Below are 21,615 nucleotides of genomic sequence, written 5' to 3'. Positions count from 1 at the left end.
CAAAAAAAGATCTAATTTGGTGATGCTTGTTCTAGTGTTTGTATACTTTTGTGTTTTGATGAACTTCTATATAAATGAAAATAGAATGGTGTTTGTATGTCACGAAATGACATAAGAAGGGGCCAATAGACTCACATGATTATTTCACTGTTGCATTGATCACGCGTTTTAGTGAAGAAAGAGATTCTCTTCAATAACTGGAAAACAATTGAAAACTAATCTGTCGTTTTATATGGGAGATTGCATGCCATTTTTCAGCACCCTACTTGATGGCAAAACGAAGTTTGACGGGACCACTAGTGTTTAATATTAATTTTACTTAACAAAAAAACTGGAACTTAAGGTTAGTTTATTTCCGGTTTATTCGTGATCTTACGTAAAGCTAAAAAGCGATGGTGGCGCTGTTCTAGATTGGCGATTAGTGCATCCCTATAGAAATTGGTAATAATAATTTCAGAAGAAAGACACTAAGCTGAGAAGATTTTTCTCAGTTGGGATGTAATGCCATAAATGAAGAAAGTCCAAGTCTATTAGCTGACAACGACTTTCGTAGCTCGGCAGGCGAAATGAATCTCTCCACGGTAGCTTGCGAAGTGAGAAATCGTCATTGGACAAATTCGATCCTTTCCGCTCCATTGTTGTTAGTGGGGTTCCAAACTGCAGCGGCATATTCCAGAGTGGAGCGCACAAGCGAGCAATAGAGCGATTTCAGCCTGTAAACATTTGAGAAATTCTTGGCAATTCTGAAGATGAAACCAAGAGTTGTCGAAGCTTTACTGACCGTGTACGAAATACGTTGTTTGAATGATAACTGTGAATCAACGAAAACGCCAAGGTCCTTGATGTGATCCACACGTTCGATACTCGTCCCGAGCAAACGATAAGGGAACGCTATTGTTTTTTTTTTTATTAGAAAACATTATGATGGAGCACTTAGTTGGATTCACCATCATACCATTTAGAGAGCACCAGCTGGCAAATAAGTCAAGTTGTTGTTGTATTTTTTGTCGATTAAACAATAACTATTTCTCGCGTAACAATTCTAAAGGGCCAATGATCAAATTGTCAACAAATCGGGTATTGATACCATTCGATAGCACCTCCCAACACCAACAATCTGTGCAAACATTGTCAACATAATCATAAAACTTACCGTTATAAACTCGATTTTCAACCGCTTTTTCCAAATCTCGCATACACTGAGATAACGCCCTAAAAGCCATTGGTAACTACGAGCGTAGCTCGTTGTTTCTGAGCAAATGAAGGAATAAGCATCGAAACCAACATCACGGGCAGGTAGATATTGATCCTTTCTTCCCCACAGCGTTATTAAATAACATGAAAATCCATTCAGATGCTCAGTAACAACGAGCTACACACATGGTTACCAATGGCTTTTAGGGCGAGATCAGAAGTTATGCGAGAAATCATTCATTGGCCCCCTGCTTGAAACGGCCAATGATCGGTTCTCGCTCCATCAAGAGGTCCTACAATCGGAAAATTTCGCAAACTGTCATTGGCCTTAGCATGGTGAGAGGCCAATGACTCTCTCTTGCTCAATCATTGAAAACCAAAAAGGCCTAGCATTGGGCCAAGCACGCTAATAAAATTCAATATGGCCAATAAATAGGGCCCATGCCTCGTTGAAAATCGAAAATGGGCCAAGCATTTAAACTCATCATTTTTTCCACATTTTTGTCAGTTTTCAGAATAAAATCGATTATAAGCGTATAGTAATAGTAAATCGTCACTCAACAAGCAAGAAATCGCATTGATTGATTTGAATACTGAGAAATAGGAATTGAAATTTTGGTGAATAATATCCAAATCGAATTTTCTCATAGTCAACGATCTGATGATTGGCCCTTTTGAATTGTTACGCGAGATTTCGTCGATTTATACTATTTCCATGTCACAATAAAGCCCAACTTATCTAAGTATATTTGATAAGCTTTCATAAAAATAAATAAATAATTAATTGCTTACTACAGCTAAATGTTCCTATTTCTACTCAAGGTATACAAATTTCATGAAGAAAATACTGAAAAATGTATTATTTCAAATTTTATTATGTATCGTCAAACCATAACTACAATAGCAATAAAGAATGCTGTATATCAATATCAATAATCTTGTTGAAATTTTTGCATGCGCGGTTGTTGGAATACACAAAAAATCCTACTGACCCAATAGCTGCTCAAAATATAAAGAATTATTTTAACAAACGAAAATCAAACGACTTCATATGAAAGTTGTTAATGTTCTTAGAAAATATCGGTGCGAACACGATCGCATTTTTACACGAAAAAAATCAGTTTTTCACTAGTGAGCGTTAATATTGGCATGAGCGGCTACTGGGTGCGCTGATGGCACATCGCTTAAATTTTGCATGCAATCAGCTCGCATTCAAACAGACAGACGCGCACAGACAAACAAACGTTATAAGCGAATTGTGTTCATCGTACAGTGGCATAGTGCTCTACTGTAATAAGTATTTGGTAGTTGGCGAACGGCTCAAAAAAAAAAAATCAAAAATTTCGAATGATAAAACGAAAACTGTTGTAAATGTAAATATATGATACGATACTAAGTGAAGTGCATATAGGATATGCACTCAAAAGCAAGGGTACTCAGATTTTTTTAAATTTTAGTAATTTATTACTATTTTCTATCTGCCTCTTTTTCATTCTGCAGGGAATCTCTATGCTAATCGTCAATTCGCCTGGGTTGAAGCATCGCTAAGCTTCAACCCAGTCGAAATGACAGTTAGTGTAAACATTCACAGCAGAATGAAAGAGAGGCAGATAGAAAATAGTCATCAATGCATAAACTTTAGTTGATGACTATTTTTATTCATGAGTGTAGGGGCTCTTCCCTTAATTGCAATCTCCATTACTTTTTCAAATCGAGGTAAGTAACGGGTTTGAAAAAAAAAATATTACTATTAATACTATATATTACTATTATTAAAGAGTGTGAGATCGACGCAAGTAGTGTTTTGTTTTGATTCGTGGTTTAGTCAATTTGTTTCTGCATAACGGAGCGAAGTAAGTAGTGAATAAGTTTCGAAAGCTGAAAATCTGACTTGTCATTTTGTAAATCCGGAAATGAAAATTTATGACAGTGAAAATCGAGTTAGCTCAAGCAGAATGTGTAGAATTTTGTCTGCGAAAATCGATAATGTAAGTTCGTTTACTGTTTGGCCGGTGTTCAGACAGACCGAACTAGACGATATTTTGGCCTTGTAAATAAAAGTCAAGGATTCAATTAATTTTGATTTTTTCGATGCCAGTTTGATACAGATGTTACATCAAATAGAAAAGTTTTAATTTAACAGCAAATAACGCAATTATTTTGTTGTTTCCAATGCTAAGCTTACATTTTCCTAAAATCTTTAAAAAGCACTTGGTCCGGTCTGATTTAACACCGACCATTTGGAGATAAAAATGAATAAGTTTTCGAGAAATTTAAAAAAGGGTTTAGGAACACTTTATTACACTCTCAACGTCGATTCTTTTCGAGAAAGTACGATGATATTGTATACCAAAGTCAAGTCAAGGAAATCGCCATTACGAATAGATCCTGGACCGACCGGGAATCGAACCCAGACACCTTCAGCATGGCTTTGCTTTGTAGCCTCGGACTACTCGATTAAGGAAGGCCCAGGCGATTGTCGAGCTCATGCAAACCAAATATGTTGTTTATTTTTGCGACATACGTCGGTTTGAAAATGTATCCATGAATTATCAAACATTTTTTAGTTTTTTCAACAACTCTTCATCGCTTTCAACAAACATTGCTGAAATGCAATCAACCATTAGTTTTACTCCCCGAATAAACTCGATTTGCGTCGAATACAAAAATAATTTCCATCAAGAAAGTCGGCCATTTCTGTCTGGGGCTACCCATCGAATTATGGTGGCGAAGGCCGGCCGCGATGCGAAAACTTCAAACTCTTTTCTCACGTAGAATAACATCACCCGCGATAAAATTCCACACTCACCGGTATTGGCGTCCGCTAATTAGCAAAATTCACTAGTTTATCATCAGTTCGGTATAGATTTTCACCAGGAAAATGGAACAACTTTACGGATGAAAACGCGTTCCAGCAAAACGTTTTTGCGATGTTCGACTTTTTCTTTCACGGGTCTGGCGCACCAACACACTCTCAGTTTGTGGGGTTTTGACAGCAGCTGCCGACGGATAGGGTTACCAGTTTTTTTTTTTTTTGGGATTTGAAAAGGAGGTAGGCGTAAAATGTGCTGTGCGATATTTCAAGACCAACAATTCAAGAGATATTTCTAGCGTAACATTTGAAAAGGGCCTATCTGCAAAACGTAAACATTGAGAAATTCTCAATTGAAGATTCCGTACCATATTTATAATTCCTATTTTAAACCCATTCGCATTTTTACTAGTTTCATACCTGTATTCGACACCCATTAAAGTCTGTTGCGTGGCCCATTATGTTTCTAATCTCAAATAACACAACAACTCGTAAAAATTGTTGAATTCAAACATCATCGGCAGATAGGCCCTTTTATGAATCTTCAAACCAGTTAGGCCCCTTCAGTTAGGCCCTTTGATTGAACATGGTTTCAGTTAGGCCCTTTTATAATTTGCTAATTTTATTGATTTTTGAACTGGTTTGCATAAATCTTGGACAAAATTTAGCGATTATGTGAAAAAACACCATAAAATAGCTAAATATTGGAAATTTCCGGTTGGAGATTCAGTGCCATATTGATTATTCCTATTTCAAACCTATTCGCTTTTTACTAGTTTCATACTTGGGGAAGATCTAAAAATGACGTCCATCGTTTTTCGGGATTTCTAGAACCCTTCTACCCCCTCTGTCACGCTTTTTCTAATACCCAATCCATGCACTGTCACATTTTCGTACATCCCCCATTGGAGGAGGCCCCAATTGATGGACGTCATTTTCGGATAACCCCTTGAGTTCGACACTTATAATGGTCTATTACGTGGCTCACAACGATTTGAATTTGAAATAGCACAACAACTTGTAAAAATAGTTCAATTCAAACATCATCCGCAGATAGGCCCTTTTACGAATTTTCAAACCAGTTAGGCCCTTTTTGAATTTGCTAATTTTATTGATTATTGAACTGATTTGCATAATTCTTCGACAACATTTAATGATTATGTGAAAAACAACACAATATCATACAAGCTAAATATTGGAAACTATTCTATACAAAATCAGCAACAAATCAATATGTTGATATTTCAAACCCATTCACTTTTTTTACTAGTTTTATACTTGTGTTAGACACTCATTATGGTTTATTACGTGGCCCAGAACGTTAGTAATCTCAAATAGCATAACGACTCGTGAAAATGGTTGCATTCAAATATCATCAGCAGTTAGGCCCTTCAATGAATCTTCAAACCAGTTAGGCCCTTTCAGTTAGGCCCTTCGATTGGACATGGTTTCAGTTAGGCCCCTCCAGTTAGGCCCTTTTATTAAACATAGTTCCAGTTAGGCCCTTTTGGAATTTGTTGATTTTATTGCTTATTGAAGTGATTTTCATATTTTTTAAATAAAATAAAGCGAGAGAAAAACAATGTAATAGCTAAATGTTGGTATTCTCGGTTGAAGGTTCAGTACCTTATTGATTATATCTATTTCAAACCCATTCACTTTTTTACTTGAGGGCCTTCCTTAGCCGAGCAGTTTAAGTCCGCGGCTACAAAGCAAAGCCATTCTGAAGGTATCTGAGTTCCATTCCCGGTCGGTCCAGGTTTTTTCGTAATGGAAATTTCCTTTACTTTCCTGAATATAAAGTACCTTCGTACTTGTCACACGATATACGAATGCGAAAATGGCAACTTGTCAAAGAAAGCTCTCAGTTTATAACTGTGGAAGTACTCATTGAACACAAAGCTTAGAAGCAGGCTCTGTCTCAGTGAGGACGTAATACCAAGAAGGAGTATAAGAAGAATTCTTGCAGGGCTGTTACAAAAACAAACGAATTTGGTTTTGTGAAAACCGCGACTTTTGGAACTCGATCCACAACTAATAAAAATTAACAAATACAAATTATTCAAAATTTTTAATGTAATTGATTTTTTTCAGGATAAAAAATCAGTTTTTCAACTAACTTTGCATTAAGATTATGATAAAACTAGTAAAAAAGAGAATGGGATTGAAATAGGAATCAATATAGTACTGAATCTTCAATAAAGAATTTTTATTAATCAATGTTGATTTTCTCACATTCCTAATCGATTGATTTTGATCTAAAACTTTGAAAATCACTTCAATAATCAATAAAATTAACAAATTCCAAAAGGGCCTAACTGGAACTAAGTTTAATAAAAGGGCCTAACTGGAGGGGCCTAACTGAAACCATGTTCAATCAAAGGGCCTAACTGAAAGGGCCTAACTGGTTTGCAGACTCGTAAAAGGGCCTATCTGCCGATGATGTTTGAATTCAACCATTTTCACGAGTTGTTTTGTTATTTAAGATTTAAAACGTTATGGGCCACCTAGTAGACTATGATGAGTGTCGAACACAAGTATAAAACTAGTAAATAGGAGAAAGGGTTTGAAATATGAATAATCAATATAGTACTGAATCTTCAATAAAGAATTTTCAATATTCAATGTTGATTTTCTCACATAATCGATTGATTTTGTTCTAAAACTTTGAAAATCTATTCAATAATCAATAAAATTAACAAATTCCAAAAGGGCCTAACTGGAACTATGTTAAGGAAAAGGGCCTAACTGGAGGGGCCTAACTGAAACCATGTTCAATTAAAGGGCCTAATTGAAAGGGCCTAACTGGTTTGAAGACTCGTAAAAGGGCCTATCTGCCGATGATGTTTGAATTCAACATTTTTTACTAGTTTTTATGTTATGTTAGATTTAAAATGTTACGTGGCCCAGTAATAGACTATGAGTGTCGAACAAAAGATTAGAACTATTAGATAGCAATGAGTTTAAAATAGTAACAATCAATATGTTACAGAATCTTCAATCGAGCATTTCTCAATTTTTACGTTATGCTTTTCAAATTTTCACTAGGTTCCATTATGTGAGAAAAACACTATACAATGGCTAAATATTGAAAAATATGGAGGAAAATTAAAAATGCACGGAAGGGCCAATCTGATTTTGATGGAAATTTTCAGTTAGGCCCTTTTATGACCAGTTAGGTCCTCTTAGTTTTTATTATTTTCAGATAGGCCCTTTTAAATTTGAATAAAATTACCATTAATAATGCATTTTGCATGCCCGTAAGAGTATGTAGGAGTAATGAACGTAAAAAATGATACGAATAATGAATAATCAAGTTTGTTTACATTTTGCAGTTAGGCCCTTTTCAAATGTTACGCTAGATTTGCGATCAAGGCTTCTAAACATTCAAAAACAGTGATAAAAAACGAATTGGGTTGTTAAATGATTAAAAATTCACTGGTTTTTGTAGCTTGATCGAAAGAGCACTAATATAAGGGCTCATTCATTTATTTCATAACGCTGAAATTGACCATTTTGGACACCCACCCACCCCTTTGTAACGCTTTTTGTGTGAATGTTATTAAATTTTTGTATGGACCGTAACATCGCTAGGACACCCACCCACCCCCTCTAGCGTTATGAAATTTGTGAATGGGCCCTTAATAATTCTGGGAACTTTTTTCAAAAGGGCGAGACTAACATTCACATGAAATTGAGTTATCGAGGTATGAAGTTTACATCCAGAAAATAAATTATTTATTTCGAATAAAGGGCTATTATTTCAATAATCACTCCAGAGATGATTTATTATGCCGCTAATCAGTGTAATTACTAACATTCGTTTTCCCAGTTATTATTGTGTATTTCTTTCTCTACTGGACTGCGAAATACGGCCTCATAAGTGCGAAAGTATGAATAAAAGTGCGGGATTGCATTGAATCCTGTTGGTGTCTTCAGAGCACTTATTCTTTGATTTACGAAGAATAAGTCCCCTGAAGGCACCTACCCAATTTGATGCAATTTTATTAGCATTTCCGCACTTGTTAAAACTTCTGCGATAGCCCAGTGGTGAAAGAAATGCGCAATATTTAAAAATGTATGATCGCGCCCTTTCAAAATAATATCTCGCCCTAAAAGCCATTGGTAACCGAGTTTGTTGCTCGTTGTTTTCAAGAAAATAAATGGACAAAGAAGAAAACAGCACTGTTGGAAAACGTGCACATCCATTCGTTTGCTCAGTAACAACTATCTACACACTTAGTTACCAATGGCGTTTGGGGCAAGATCATAAATTATGCGAGATATATTTGACTACGCCCTTATCATGTATCGCTTTTTGACAGATCAATTTTAAATTTCGCCCGTTTATCTGTCATTTCTATTTTTTTCCTGTTTAGATTCGCCTATTTACAGACCCCGTTTGTCAAACGCATTTTCTATTAAGATGAAGATTAATCAAAGCCAAATCTCAAATTCGAAAGAGCACAAATCTAGAGAAGCATAGACATCCGATTTGGACCTGTTCACAAATTTCCTAACACTAAAGGAGGTAGGTCATCGAAATGTTAGGGTTCATTCACATATTTCATAATGCCAAAATTGGCAATTTTCGATACTCACCCAACCCCTCGTAACGCTTTTTGTATGAATATTCTACTTATTTTGTATGAGCCATAACAACACGATGATACCCACCCACCCCCTACAGCGTTATGAAGTTTGTGAATAAGCCCTTACAGCTCATACAAAAATAGTAGAATATTCCTATAAAAAGTGTTACAAGGGGATGGGTGGGTGTCAAAAATGGTTATTTTCGGCGTTTTGAAATTTATGAATAAACCCTTTAGCTAAAAACTTGATCGATTGGTCTGTTGCTGGTAGTGATCAATCGATCAAATTTTCAGCTTCAACGGGTGTCTGGATCTTAGATAATATCTTGGTTCAATATCAGCGTTTTAGGGTCTGTTCACATATTTCATAACGCTAGAGGAGGTGGGTAGGTGTTATCGAAATGTTACAGCTCATATACAATTCGTAATACTATTTATATAAAAAGCGTTACGAGAGGGTGGGTGGGTGTCGAAAATGACCATTCTTGGCGTTATGAAATTTGTGAACAGGCTCTTACCACCATTATTCGCACACAGGCCCATGGCAAGAGACGACTTCTAGCGTAGTCAACATCTCGATGTGTTTACCAATTTTCGGGTAAATAGGGTCCTAAAGCCCTGTCCCAATTTTAGTGCCAAACGCTTAAGTTTAGGCCAAAAACACATGTTTACTCAATTTTCTAATGTTTTCCGTTGGTTTAAGCCCAAAAAACATTTTTTTAGATTTTGTCACATCCTTTGGCTTAAACTCAAATTTTGGGTGTATTTTGTTTTCCGTGTCGCTTACGAAATGTCAGATAGGAACAATCCCAGTGGTCGAACTAAAACCCCTGTGGTGTTTTGTCGACTAAGCGAACGTCAAACATGATCAAAAGTGTCAAGGTTCATTTATGGACCAAATTTTTAAATTAAAGTTTAAATATGATATAGCCATTATTTGAGCGGAAAAAATTACTAAAGTAGTTACCGTAACATGCTTTTTCGTGTTATTAAATAAAAACAAGATTTCATTAAAAATTTTAGGACCCAATTGAATCGAGAGTGCAATCGTAATGCGAAGTTTTGTTTAATGTTTATGAGCCGTAATCAAACAAGCGTCGCAGTAAAATAAGTGATTGCTTGCTGGGAGGCTTGAGGGATGCCCATCAATGTTTGCTCTATATCCAAAACCATCGAAATATTGAATGTGCTTCAACTTTTTGGCACATTATTAGCTGATTTAACGACAGCAAGGATTGATAACCAAACCATAACAAACAATTAAACAAAGCAATGGTGTTTATTTTCAAGCGAAGTATGCACTTCAACAGAAAAGTAATCGCCTATCTCGATGCGTGGAAAATTTCTTGCAAGAAATGGTCAAGAAAAGCATTTTTCTTTTATTACAGTACGCAGTTGGCAAGAAATGTCATTTCAAATGGAGCTCACTGTAGAAAATTTCTTGACCATTTCTTCCGCAGAAATTTTTACTTTTCTTTAGCGGAACAGCATACTTAGCTTCACAGTTGTCACAACTGGCAGTGGGCGATAGGCCTATTCACATGACGTCTCAAATCAGCTGATCGAGAAGCACTATGACAGTTCTTCTATGAATATGACAGGCCCGTGTTAGCACCGGTCCTCCACCGATGTAAACAAATGCATAGACGGATCCGTCACATGAAAAGGCCTATATTCACTTATCGCCCAGGACATCCTGGCTACGAAGAGCCGTGTACTCCCGTTAATTTGAACGGTACCTCATGCAAACCATCGGGGTTCATTTTTAATTTGAACATGTAGTCACCCTAGAATCGAGTTTCTGGTCACCTCTTTCACTGTTTTTTTTTTTGATTTTGCGTTCCGTTCCACAGCGTTCCATTCCATTTTACTCCGTTCCATGAGCTAAATGACGTTTGAACCATTTTTAATCTGAACGATGAGCAAATTAGCGGGGTACAAATTAAAAAGTGTTCAGATTAAATGTGGTCAAACCAACGGGGGTACCCGGTATATCGGTGTCTAGGGCCTGTTCGCACATGAATGAATCAGGCCCATGGCACGGGACGACTTCTAGCGTAGTCAACATCTCCATGTGTTTACTCATTTTCGGGTAAATTGAATCGAGAGTGCAATCAGGATGCGAAGTTTTATTTAATGTTTATGATCCGTAATCGAGGAAGTGTCGCAATAAAATAACTGATTGCTTGCTTGGAGGCTTGCAGGATGCCTTTCAATTTTTTCTCTCCTTCCAAAATTATCGAAATGTTGAATGTGCTTCAACTTTTTGGCACATTAATAGGGCTCATTCATTTATTTCATAACGCTAAAATTGACCATTTTAGACACCCACCCACCCCCTTGTAACGATTTTTGTATGGAAATTATTCAAATTTTGTATGGACCGTAACAACCTTAGGACAACCACCCACCCCCCCTAGCGTTATGAAATTTGTGAATGGGCCCTATTAGCTGATTTAACAATATCAAAAATTGATAACCAAACCATAACAAACAATTAAACAAAACAATGGTCTTTATTTTCACAGTTCTTACAACTGACAGTGGGCGATATTCACTTAGGGCTCATTCATTTATTTCATAACGCTGAAATTGGGTCCTAAAATTTTTAATGAAATCTTGTTTTTATTTAATAACACGAAAAAGCATGTTACGGTAACTACTTTAGTAATTTTTTCCGCTCAAATAATGGCTATATCATATTTAAACTTTAATTTAAAAATTTGGTCCATAAATGAACCTTGACACTTTTGATCATGTTTGACGTTCGCTTAGTCGACAAAACACCACAGGGGTTTTAGTTCGACCACTGGGATTGTTCCTATCTGACATTTCGTAAGCGACACGGAAAACAAAATACACCCAAAATTTGAGTTTAAGCCAAAGGATGTGACAAAATCTAAAAAAAATGTTTTTTGGGCTTAAACCAACGGAAAACATTAGAAAATTGAGTAAACATGTGTTTTTGGCCTAAACTTAAGCGTTTGGCACTAAAATTGGGACAGGGCTTTAGGACCCTATTGACCATTTTGGACACCCACCCACCCCTTTGTAACGCTTTTTGTGTGAATGTTATTAAATTTTTGTATGGATCGTAACATCGCTAGGACACCCACCCACCCCCTCTAGCGTTATGAAATTTGTGAATGGGCCCTTATCGCCCGGGACATCCTGGCTACGAAGAACACTGTGTATCGATATATGGTTGTCAGGGGCCTGGAATGAATCGATACAGAGAAATCGATCGTGTTTACTTGCGCCATTATTCTAGCAAACGCTTCTTTAACTCCGAATTTGAGGTAAACTTGGATGAGCGTGCAGATATCCCCCAGACCTACAAACAAAATCGGGTGGGCGTCGCAAACTCGCAAACTGTCAAAACAGAGCCAAAGGAGAGAGACACCCAGAAGATTGTCATCTTTTCAATCAAAAGTGGAAAAATTTTCTTACACGTAGATTTTCAGCTTTCTTGGTAGCTGTTTTTGTCGAATTTGTCCGTGAAAATCGCGAAAAGTTTGTGCAAAACGCGTCAATCTCCGGTGTGTCGTGTTTGTGATCGTCGCCGTTCTCGTCGGAATGCGGTCTGCGTAAAGGGGACATACGAAACCAGAAGACTACGACGACTACGGCAGGCAGTGAAAATGTTCAAGAAACTCAAGGAGAAAATCACCGAGGAGGTGAAGCAATCGCCTCAGCGATTTGAGCAACTGTCCAAAGGTTTACAGGTACGAAGAGGAACGGGATCTTTGGATGTGAAGTAGATGGAATTCTCTTGTGTGGAAGTGGACGGGCATAACGGATTGTCGGGGTAGTTTCTGCTATTCTTGTGCTGAGGAAATGTAGGCCAGTGCATACATCGATTCCTGCTAATTGGCGTTTCGTAATGTCCCTACTCTTATATCCGCCCACCCGTCCGAACATCTCAGTGCGTATTTTGTCATCTTTATCATCCGGATGAATGGCATAGCTTCCGAAGACCACCAGCAGGCACAGGCACAGAGATTTCTCTTGTTTCGCAAAGTAGTTTGTTTGCTTTTGCTGCGCGCCGATAAACATTTCACGCAGCAGTGATTCAGTTTTGTGAGTTTTTCAAGTGTGGTTTATATGCACCTATACACTTGCCATTGCCATCTTAGCCAGCTTCTGCAGGGCCACTCCTTACGGTTTGTAAACAGTTTTTTTTATCATCTTGGAAATCCGATATGACATCAAATTTCTTTTTGCTTTTGGGAGTGCTGGATTGGTAGCGACTAAATGTCTTAAAAGATAACATCGACATTGCTGAGGAATTCCTCAATGCATTTAGTTCAAAATAACGACAGTTTTACCTGGATAAACTCAGAAATTACTTCAAAGATTCCACAATGACCTTCTTTTTTCAAGAAAAAAAAACCGTCCAGTGGTTCTTCCATCGATTTCGCTAATATTTCGTCCAAGATACGTACGTTTAGGACATCTTCAAGAATATATACCTCAACTGATTTGTAAGGATTTTTTTCCCAAACTGTCGTTCAGTATTTCTTCAAGATTTCGCTTGAATTTCGCTGAGAATACCTTCAGAATGTCCTCCAGAATTCTTTAAGGAATATCCCAAAGATGTTCTCAGAGATTTTTTCAGGAGTTTTCCAGTCAATTATCGAGGATATTTGTTTAGAAATTATCGAAAAAATCCTTTGATGAAACTTTTGAAGAAGTTAATGATGAACTTTTATTGAAAAAAAAAAAAAAAAAAAACAAACCCAAACTGCTGAGGAAGTGTTGGTAGATTTTCTAGATGAATGACTAAATTAATTATGTACATAATTCTGTACGATTTTTTGAAGAAACATCTTGAAAAAACATCGAACCCACTTTGTTGGGATAATCGGAATAATTGCTATAGTATTTGTTAATGTTCAATCTTAAATCAAATTTGGAAGAATTCATGGAAATTTTACTTTACTTGACGAATTACTTCAAGCCTAATTTTTCAAATCGGCGTATCTAACATTGGGAAGGATTCGAGAAAAATGCGATGCAATATATTGTAAAGCATTTTAAATCCTGTTTAAAATGTTTTGCATTTTTTCTATTGCTGTGTCTTCTATAAGTTGAAAAAAAGAACACCGTTTCTAACCACTATTAAACAATTCCGATTTGTTTTGGATTAGATTGAAAAACTGGTGAAATTATCGAATAAACCCTTTTGCTTTGTGCTGCTCACATACACCATGATGATTCGTCGATATCATACCTTGCTTGATACATACACCTTGCTTGATGCGTCGGTTTGACAGTTCATTTATCACATGCGTCACGTCATATACACCAGTATTGTTTTGAAGTTGCACATACACCGGTTTGCAAATTCCCATAAAACATAATAAAGTTTGTTCTATTCGTCAGTTTCTACGTTCAACTACAACGAATATTGAATGTTTCCAATTTCAACTCGACTAACAGGAGCACCGGACGGAGCCGTGAGTAACAAAAGTAAATGGAGAACAGTTCTTGTGAAAAAATTGGTGAGAAATTTGTCTAAAACCGAATACTGATGATGTTCCACATCAGTTTGCCGACCCGTCAGCTTACTGCAGCTGTGAAAATCCGAATCTCTTGATTTCCAACATGTTTAGTAATTCGAAAACAGTATGACGTATCTGCTGATTAAAATTTTATGTTTTGATTCTGCATATAGGTCGCTTTGCTATGAGCATATGTACGGTGTATGTGCTAGCATGAAAAATGTTGACAGTTGAGTCGCTTTGCAATGGTAGGGTGTATGTAGCCAAATTAAAAACACTGAGTAAAGTGCACATAGGGCAGAATTGAAATTTATTTCAAAAAATCAAAAAAATGTTTTAGGATTACTTTTTTGGACTCAATATGTAGATTATGCGTTTGTCAAGCCCATGCAAAGCAAATCTCGATTTGTTTATTTTTGCAGTTACGTCGGAATGAAGAATTATGCTTGACTTAGAAATTGAGAAACAAAAAAGTAGATTGGAGTACCTTGAAACTTTTAATTCCTCCCTAATTGCTTATCTTGGACAGATACGTGGTGGGCTTCGTGGTCGTGCGATTAGTGTCACCAAGCATTTGGCCACATCGTGTTAAGGAGTGTGGGTTCGATTCCCGCTTCATCCCGGAAAACTTTTCGTCAGGAACGTATTTCAACTGTGCCACTGGGCGTTGCATGCTAGTCCGTTGTCTAGTGTAGTGCTTCCTTCAAACGACATAACCGTCCACTGGAAGCATTAACGTGTTGATGTCTTTCTTTTCTAGATACGCATATTTCGACTACCACTAGCAGTCTTCTTCAGTGTCAGTTACTCGCTTCCACTGGTACTTTGTTTAGAAGAAATGCAGAAAAATGTTGTAAAAAAATCAACAGATCAACATAATGAGAAGTCCCTGGTCTTATATATTGACGAATTCCTGTAAGTTTTCTACATATATTTCCTGGAATCATCACTGTAGGACTTTTGGAGCTATTCATGAGTGAACATTTCGTAGATGCATTCCGTGCTTGATCAGCACAATCGAAGTTGCACAGAGATTATGGGGCTTGAGATTAGCTAACCATGCCTAAAGTTCACAAATCGAGAGTTCAAAATTTAAAAGTCAATAACGGCGCCGGCCAAGCCCAATACGGTTATCGCGGAAAGGAAGGAATTTTAATTAGACGCCCAACGCATTCTTCCAGTTTTTGCTACAGCAAACTCGTGGTTCATCCTTCGCCGCCACACACCGTTTCCTGTACACCGCCAAAGATCGCCTAAGCACCCGACGTTCGAAGATTGCGAGTGCTTGCAGGTTCTCCTCGAGCATCATTGCTTCCATTCCTCCGGTAGCTGTTCTGTCTCCCAGATTATGGCTATTAGCCGATGCAGGCAAGCGACTAACTTCTCCGGGCCCATGTTAATAAGTTGTTCTCTCAGCGCCATTCAAGTGTTCGTCGTAATACAGATTCCACCTTTTGATCACCTCGCGTCCGTCCGACAAAATGCTACCATCTTTATCTCTGCACATTTCGGCTCGCGGCACGAAGCTTCTGCGGGATGTGTTGAGTTTTTGATTTGATAGAATTTTCGCGTTTCTTGGGTGCGGTGCAATAGCTCCATTTCATCGCATACCGTTTCCTCCATGCGGCGCTTTTTGTCTTTGAACAGACGAGTCTACTGCTTCTGCTTCTGTCTACAACGTTCCAAGTTATGTCGAGTACCTTGATGCAACATTATTGCCCGCGCTGCATTCTTCTCCTCCTCGATTCCGTTCAACTTATCCAACAATAGGCCAGGGGAAGTGGTTCACCTAGAGTGAATTTATGTCAGGGGTTGTCCATAAATGACGTAGCATTTTAGGGGGAGGGGGGTCTTCACGAATTTGTGACGATATGTGACGAGGGGGAGGGAAGGGTCCCAACTAGTGGACGTACCATTTTGAATCATGTCGATAAAAACCATATTAAAACAGTATTTCATCACTTTTTTTGTTTTAGTTTTCAAACGGGTTTTTATATGATGTTTCAGTTTCAAAAAAAATCATATACTAATATTAGAAGTATTTTTTAATGAAATTTTAAATATCCGTCATATATGCAATCAAATACATTTTAGTCAGCTTTGAAAACAAATGTGAATATGATATTATATTCGTGTTTATTAATGCTATGAATGCATTAAAATTAATAATGAATAAACAATTTAAAACAATGCTTTAACGACATGAAAAACATTGTTTTTAATTTGTTATCAAAACATAGAAAAAACAGTTTTAGTGTTATACTTATTTTCTGTTGGAGATTTATTTCTTCAAAAGAATAAAATATGCTTATTAAGGTAAATATTCATATTATCACAGCAAAACAAGATATGTATTCAGTGAATAATGTGTTCAACGTCGTTGCAGATCTCTGCTCAAGCAACTCATCGATTTGTGCTGATATATTGTTCTTGGTGGAATAGCCTGGAGAATAATGAGGACATCAAAATCGAGTGTTATCGAAATTGGGTCCTAAAATGTTTAATGAATTATTGTTTTTGTTCAATAATACGAAAGAGTATGTTCTTGCAAATACTTTAGCATTTTTTCCAGCTCAATTAACGGCTATAGTATATTTAAAATTTAATATTAAAAATTGTTCCATATATGAACCTTGACACTTTTGATGATGTTTGACGTTCACTTAGTCCACAAAAATGCCACAAAGCTTTTAGTTTTAACACTGGGGTTGTTCCTATCTGACATTTCGGAAGGGACACGGAAAACAAAATATACCCAAAAACTTGAGTTTAAACCAATGGGTGTGACAAAATCTCAAAAACAATAAAAAAGTGTTTTATTGACTTTAACCAACGAAAATCATTTATAAATTGAGTACACTTGTGTTTTTAGCCTAAACTTAAGCGTTTGGTATCAAAATTGGGACAGGCCTAGGACCCTATTGCCCTATCAATTATCTGAACCACTCAATTTTCACAATGTTTCTACCTTTTTCGCTGTAAACTTGTTTTATTTTTTCATGCTATCAACAGCAAAAGTACTACAAATTAAATTTAACCTATATAAAAGTGGAAAGCAAATTTATGTTACTTAAACAGGAAATAAGTCTGTTGAAAACTGTTTTCCAAATGACTTTTGGCTGGGGAAGGCCTGGTTTAGTGGTTAGAACTCATGCCTCTCATGCCGAGAACCTGGGATTGAATCCCATTCCCGAGATAGTCGTGACTAGTCACTTATGATGAAAAGGTTATATTAAATATCGTAATAGAGATAGAAAAAAAAAAATACTTCTAAGCGCCTCGGTAAATCAAACTATTATTCGTCAGATTATCCTGACATTTCAGTCCGAGTAATTATTAAATATATGAATTTGATTGTTTCGTTCTAGCCCAATTGTTGAGGAAAACAAATAAAAAAATTTAGGAGGGGGGGGGTTGTTTGATATGCTACGTATTTTCCAAGGGGGGGTATCAACATTTGTGATGAAATGCTACGAGGGGGGAGGGGGTGTAAAAAATCAGTGAAAAAAGCTGCGTCATTTATGGACGGCCCCTCAGAGAAAAAGTAGATTTTGTATGAGAATTGACAGAAAAATGAATGACAAGTTCAGCCACTTCTCCTGGCCTATGTTCTTGCCTTTGACGTTGATGGCTGCTTTTATTCCAGCAGTCCTCGAAAACGTCGATAACGGAATGGTGTTTTACAGCTTTGCCAGATTTTTTTTTCTATATGCATCATTTCTAAAGTTATTTCTGTACAAACTTTGAATCATCAAAGATATGTCTGCTTTTTGTTAAAGATGGCGACATAACATTTGTAGTAAGATCAATTGGGTGATGACTGTTTACATCGTGCTTAAATGCTAAGAGTTGTTGCAATAGACGTAATAAACTATAGAGGAAGAATGTCGCTGTCGGAACATCTTCTGCTAGCGGAGATAGGCCGGGCTATAAATGTCAACGCGAAATTGTATGCAGTTTGACAGTTATGTACCCGACATGTTTCTGAACGAGAACAAAGGGAACACCAGCGACATTCGTCCTCTATAGTTTTCTATCTCTATTGTTGTAGCTACACTGAAATGAATTTTATTGTGGATACTACTGAATCCATGGTAAAATTAAAAACTGCACCAACGATTTTCAACCGACTACATTAATCTGTTAACACTACCATTACATAGTCAACAAGAAAATATATTCTGTTTATTTAACCAGAGTCGTAGTATTTATGACTAAAAACATTCTAGATTTGACAAGTTTGGCATTATACTTTTCACCATACTGTGTTGCACGGTGGGTGTCACGGATTAAAATACAATGCTTTGTAGTCGAGGCTACTATGGACATAGTCACATTTACTGCACTGCTAATTGATTTTTCCCAGATTATAGTAAACTTAACAGATTTTTGTAGTCGGTTGAAAATCGTTGGTGCGGTTCTTAATTCTACCATGGGTTCGGTAGATTATACAACAAAATGTATTTGCGTGTAGCGGCAAAAAGTACAGACAACAACCTTTCGAACATTTAGTTTCTAACATTAAAACTCGAGCGGTGGCATTGTTGCTTATTCAGCGTGCTTAAAATAATTGAAAACGTATTTTACTTGAAATTTGAAAACTGCGTCGAAAAAGTAATGATTAGAAATGTAGCGAATGTGAACAGATAAATTTGTGTGTTTAGTTTATCTTTCGTGACACTTTCTTTGCTTCATAATTTCATTTTTACTACCACTGAAAAAGAGCCATCTGTTGCCATTTCAATTTTGAATGTCATCCTGTTTACTAGTATCACAGATAACAGACGTTGAAGTCCGATTGTACAACTGTGTAAGGCAATTAATGGTCGTTTTGAATGGCAACACAAGTAGCAACATCGTGGTGGTGCTGTTATCGCTAAGTTCCCATGACGATGTCAGTGGTGAATATGAAAATATTTCAAGATACTGATATTCGCCACTGAATGACGCAATTCGCTGTGTGGTGGCGCTTGTGACTGCAAGGAGTTTCAATTGGAATATTTACACAGGTTTTCAGATTTTTTTTGTTCTAACATAAACATATGTTATCTGCGGTAATATTCATTATATTTATCATATTTGTGGGCTTCGTAGCCGTGCGGTTAGTGTCACCAAGGCAGTTAGCAGCATCGTGCTAAGGAGTGTGGGTTCGATTCCCGCCTCAGGTCGAAAAACTTTTCGTCAGGAATGTTTCCCGACTGTGCCACTGGGCGTTGCATGCTAGTCCGTTGTCCTAGTGTGGTGCTTCCTTCAAAGGACAAATGGTCCACTGGAAGCATTAACGTGTAGTGTCTGCGGAATAAAAAAAATATATTTATTTAAGCTTTTTGTAATTTTTGCATTCAAAGTGTTTGATTTTTTGCCTGTATTTTTCAAAGAAAGCGTTTTCACTCAGAGGGGAAACCGAATTTCAGTTTCACTAAATTTGGCCTCTTGTTTCTTAACGAAACGACATCCGGTTTGCTGTCGTCTCTTCTATATGGATTGACGAATCTTCATATCTATAATGAAAGACATTCATCGACTACAGTGCCATCTATGGTCGAAAGTGTAATTGGAACAGTTATTCTCATATACCTACTTGGTCGAATTTATCCACACTAACTCCATGTTTGAACATAATCCCCATCTTGCAGTTGTCAGATTCCTTTAAAATATTAACAATCAGCTTTTATGCCAAACGTCCATTATGTCTAACGTCTGTTATACCTAATGTTTTTGTGCTTATCATCCATTATGCCTAACGTCCCTATGCTTAACATCCTTATGCCTAACGGCTTTATGCCAAATGGGTTAAACTCGTGCATCCCCGTTAATTTGAACGGCACCTCATGCAAACCATCGGGGTTCATTTTTAATTCGAACTTGCCACGAATAGTTTAACTTACCCTGCGAATAACAGAAAATCGTTTTTCTGGTTACTTTCCATTTTCTATGTACCGTAATCCAAGGTAACATTGATCAGTTTGTTGGATAATTATTAAAAATTTCAATAGACGTGGCCAAAGTCATATTTGACTTTTTGCACTCAATATTGCCAGTATAGACGTGTTTACTCTCATTAAAATAAATTTAAATTTTAGGCTGAATAAAATCGGGCAAAAAGGATGCTAAAATCGGGGGTAAACAAAATCGGGTCAAAAAGGGTGCTAAAATCGGGGGTAGCCAAAATCGGGGCCTGACAAAATCGGGTCATTACTGTATTATCAAATGACAATACTGTTTGTTGAAATTTTGAAATAGCGCCTCCATCGTCAATTTATTTAGAATACAGGTGAATTTGCCCTATTGTTCATATCATGTCTCTAATTCTAATGAACGTTTATATTTTATGATTATTCCAAACGGGGTAGAGCTGTTTCTTTGTTTTTTTACCATAGTTTCCCAAACTGTGGGTCGTGAATCTATGATAGGAGGATCGCGAGAAAAGTTCTGACCCTACTTATATTTTTCACACACGTTTCCGAATGTTATTTTAAAACATTTTTATGTGGAAAACATTTTTAGTCTAAGAGTTAAAGAAGAAAAGAAAGCAGAGGAGTTAAGTTAATTGTCAAAGTTTTTCTTTCAAGGTCACTTACATTACTGCCGTTTTCCACTGTCATTTGGTAATTGTTGAAACAAAAAGCGAAAATGTTTGTAAAATTAGGCCGGAACAAATCTTAAAATCTTAGTTAGGGATTTTCACGTAACGAATTAGTTTTTAAAAACTAAACTACACAAGATTTATTCACACACAGGTTACTTATGGAACTACCTACTATTACAGCTTGACCAAGAAAGAGAGTGAGCCACGCTGCTGGCTCACTTTTATTTGCTAATTATGCTTACCTAGCGCATTCTTAGCGCCCTAACACCTGATTGGCTTGCCGCGTGGCGTGATTCTACTCGATGCGCGCCAACTGCTCCTATTCGTTAATTCACCTAGCAGGATTTTCCTAACGGCTCCCCGTCTGCTGGAAAGTCGTCCTCGGCTTTCTAAATTACGGTTGTGGAATCAACCTTGGATACCTCGTCGAAGTAACATCTGTGCTGGCCTCGGATGATTTACCTTCTTCCGGTTGTTGTTTAGCATGTGCAGATTGTTGAGATTCTGATGTCTGAATTCCCCTCCAGATAGCGGTCCTCAGGACTCCGATGATGATGGCAATAATAATGATGATCATCAGAGTTGAGAAAGATCCGAAAGACAGCCACCCGAATAAATTAACTTTCCAATGAATGTTGTTGGATGTCAGATTGAGGTGTGCTATGTTGTCCCGGTGCTCCAAGTGCTGCTCCTGTAAAAGCTCCAATGGGAGTCTATTTATCAATTTAACTGGAGTTACCTTCAAGCCTGTAGTTGGGATGAACGATTGAGGTTGCGCTTCGTAAACGCTGTTATCGTATTCCTGGTTGTCGAGCTTCAGTGTACATTGTTGAAATTGTATGAGAAACGATCCTTGAAGTTTACGTTCCTGAGCCGAACAGTTTGATGGCATGATGAGGTCTGCGGCATTAACCACAATGTTTG

At 37.1% G+C, this 21,615-nt stretch overlaps 2 protein-coding genes across 2 annotated transcripts in view; one reads left to right on the top strand and one right to left on the bottom strand.

Moving 5' to 3' along the window:
• Positions 1–4,184, bottom strand: part of LOC5572690 (pre-mRNA-processing-splicing factor 8) — a 39,640-nt gene extending 35,456 nt beyond the window's left edge. The window contains exon 1 of the mRNA XM_001660460.2: positions 4,004–4,184. The gene's annotated coding sequence lies outside the window, so the exon portion shown is untranslated. The remainder of the gene's footprint in view (positions 1–4,003) is intronic.
• A 7,807-nt stretch (positions 4,185–11,991) lies between these two features.
• Positions 11,992–21,615, top strand: part of LOC110675782 (golgin subfamily A member 4-like) — a 50,266-nt gene continuing 40,642 nt past the window's right edge. The window contains exon 1 of the mRNA XM_021841553.1: positions 11,992–12,323. Coding sequence (XP_021697245.1) covers positions 12,240–12,323 — 84 coding nt within the window. The 5' untranslated portion in view covers positions 11,992–12,239. The remainder of the gene's footprint in view (positions 12,324–21,615) is intronic.

The sequence above is a fragment of the Aedes aegypti genome, chromosome 2, assembly GCF_002204515.2.
Source record: "Aedes aegypti strain LVP_AGWG chromosome 2, AaegL5.0 Primary Assembly, whole genome shotgun sequence".
Classification (NCBI taxonomy): Eukaryota; Metazoa; Arthropoda; class Insecta; order Diptera; family Culicidae; genus Aedes; species Aedes aegypti.
This window is presented reverse-complemented; position numbering and strand designations above follow the sequence as displayed.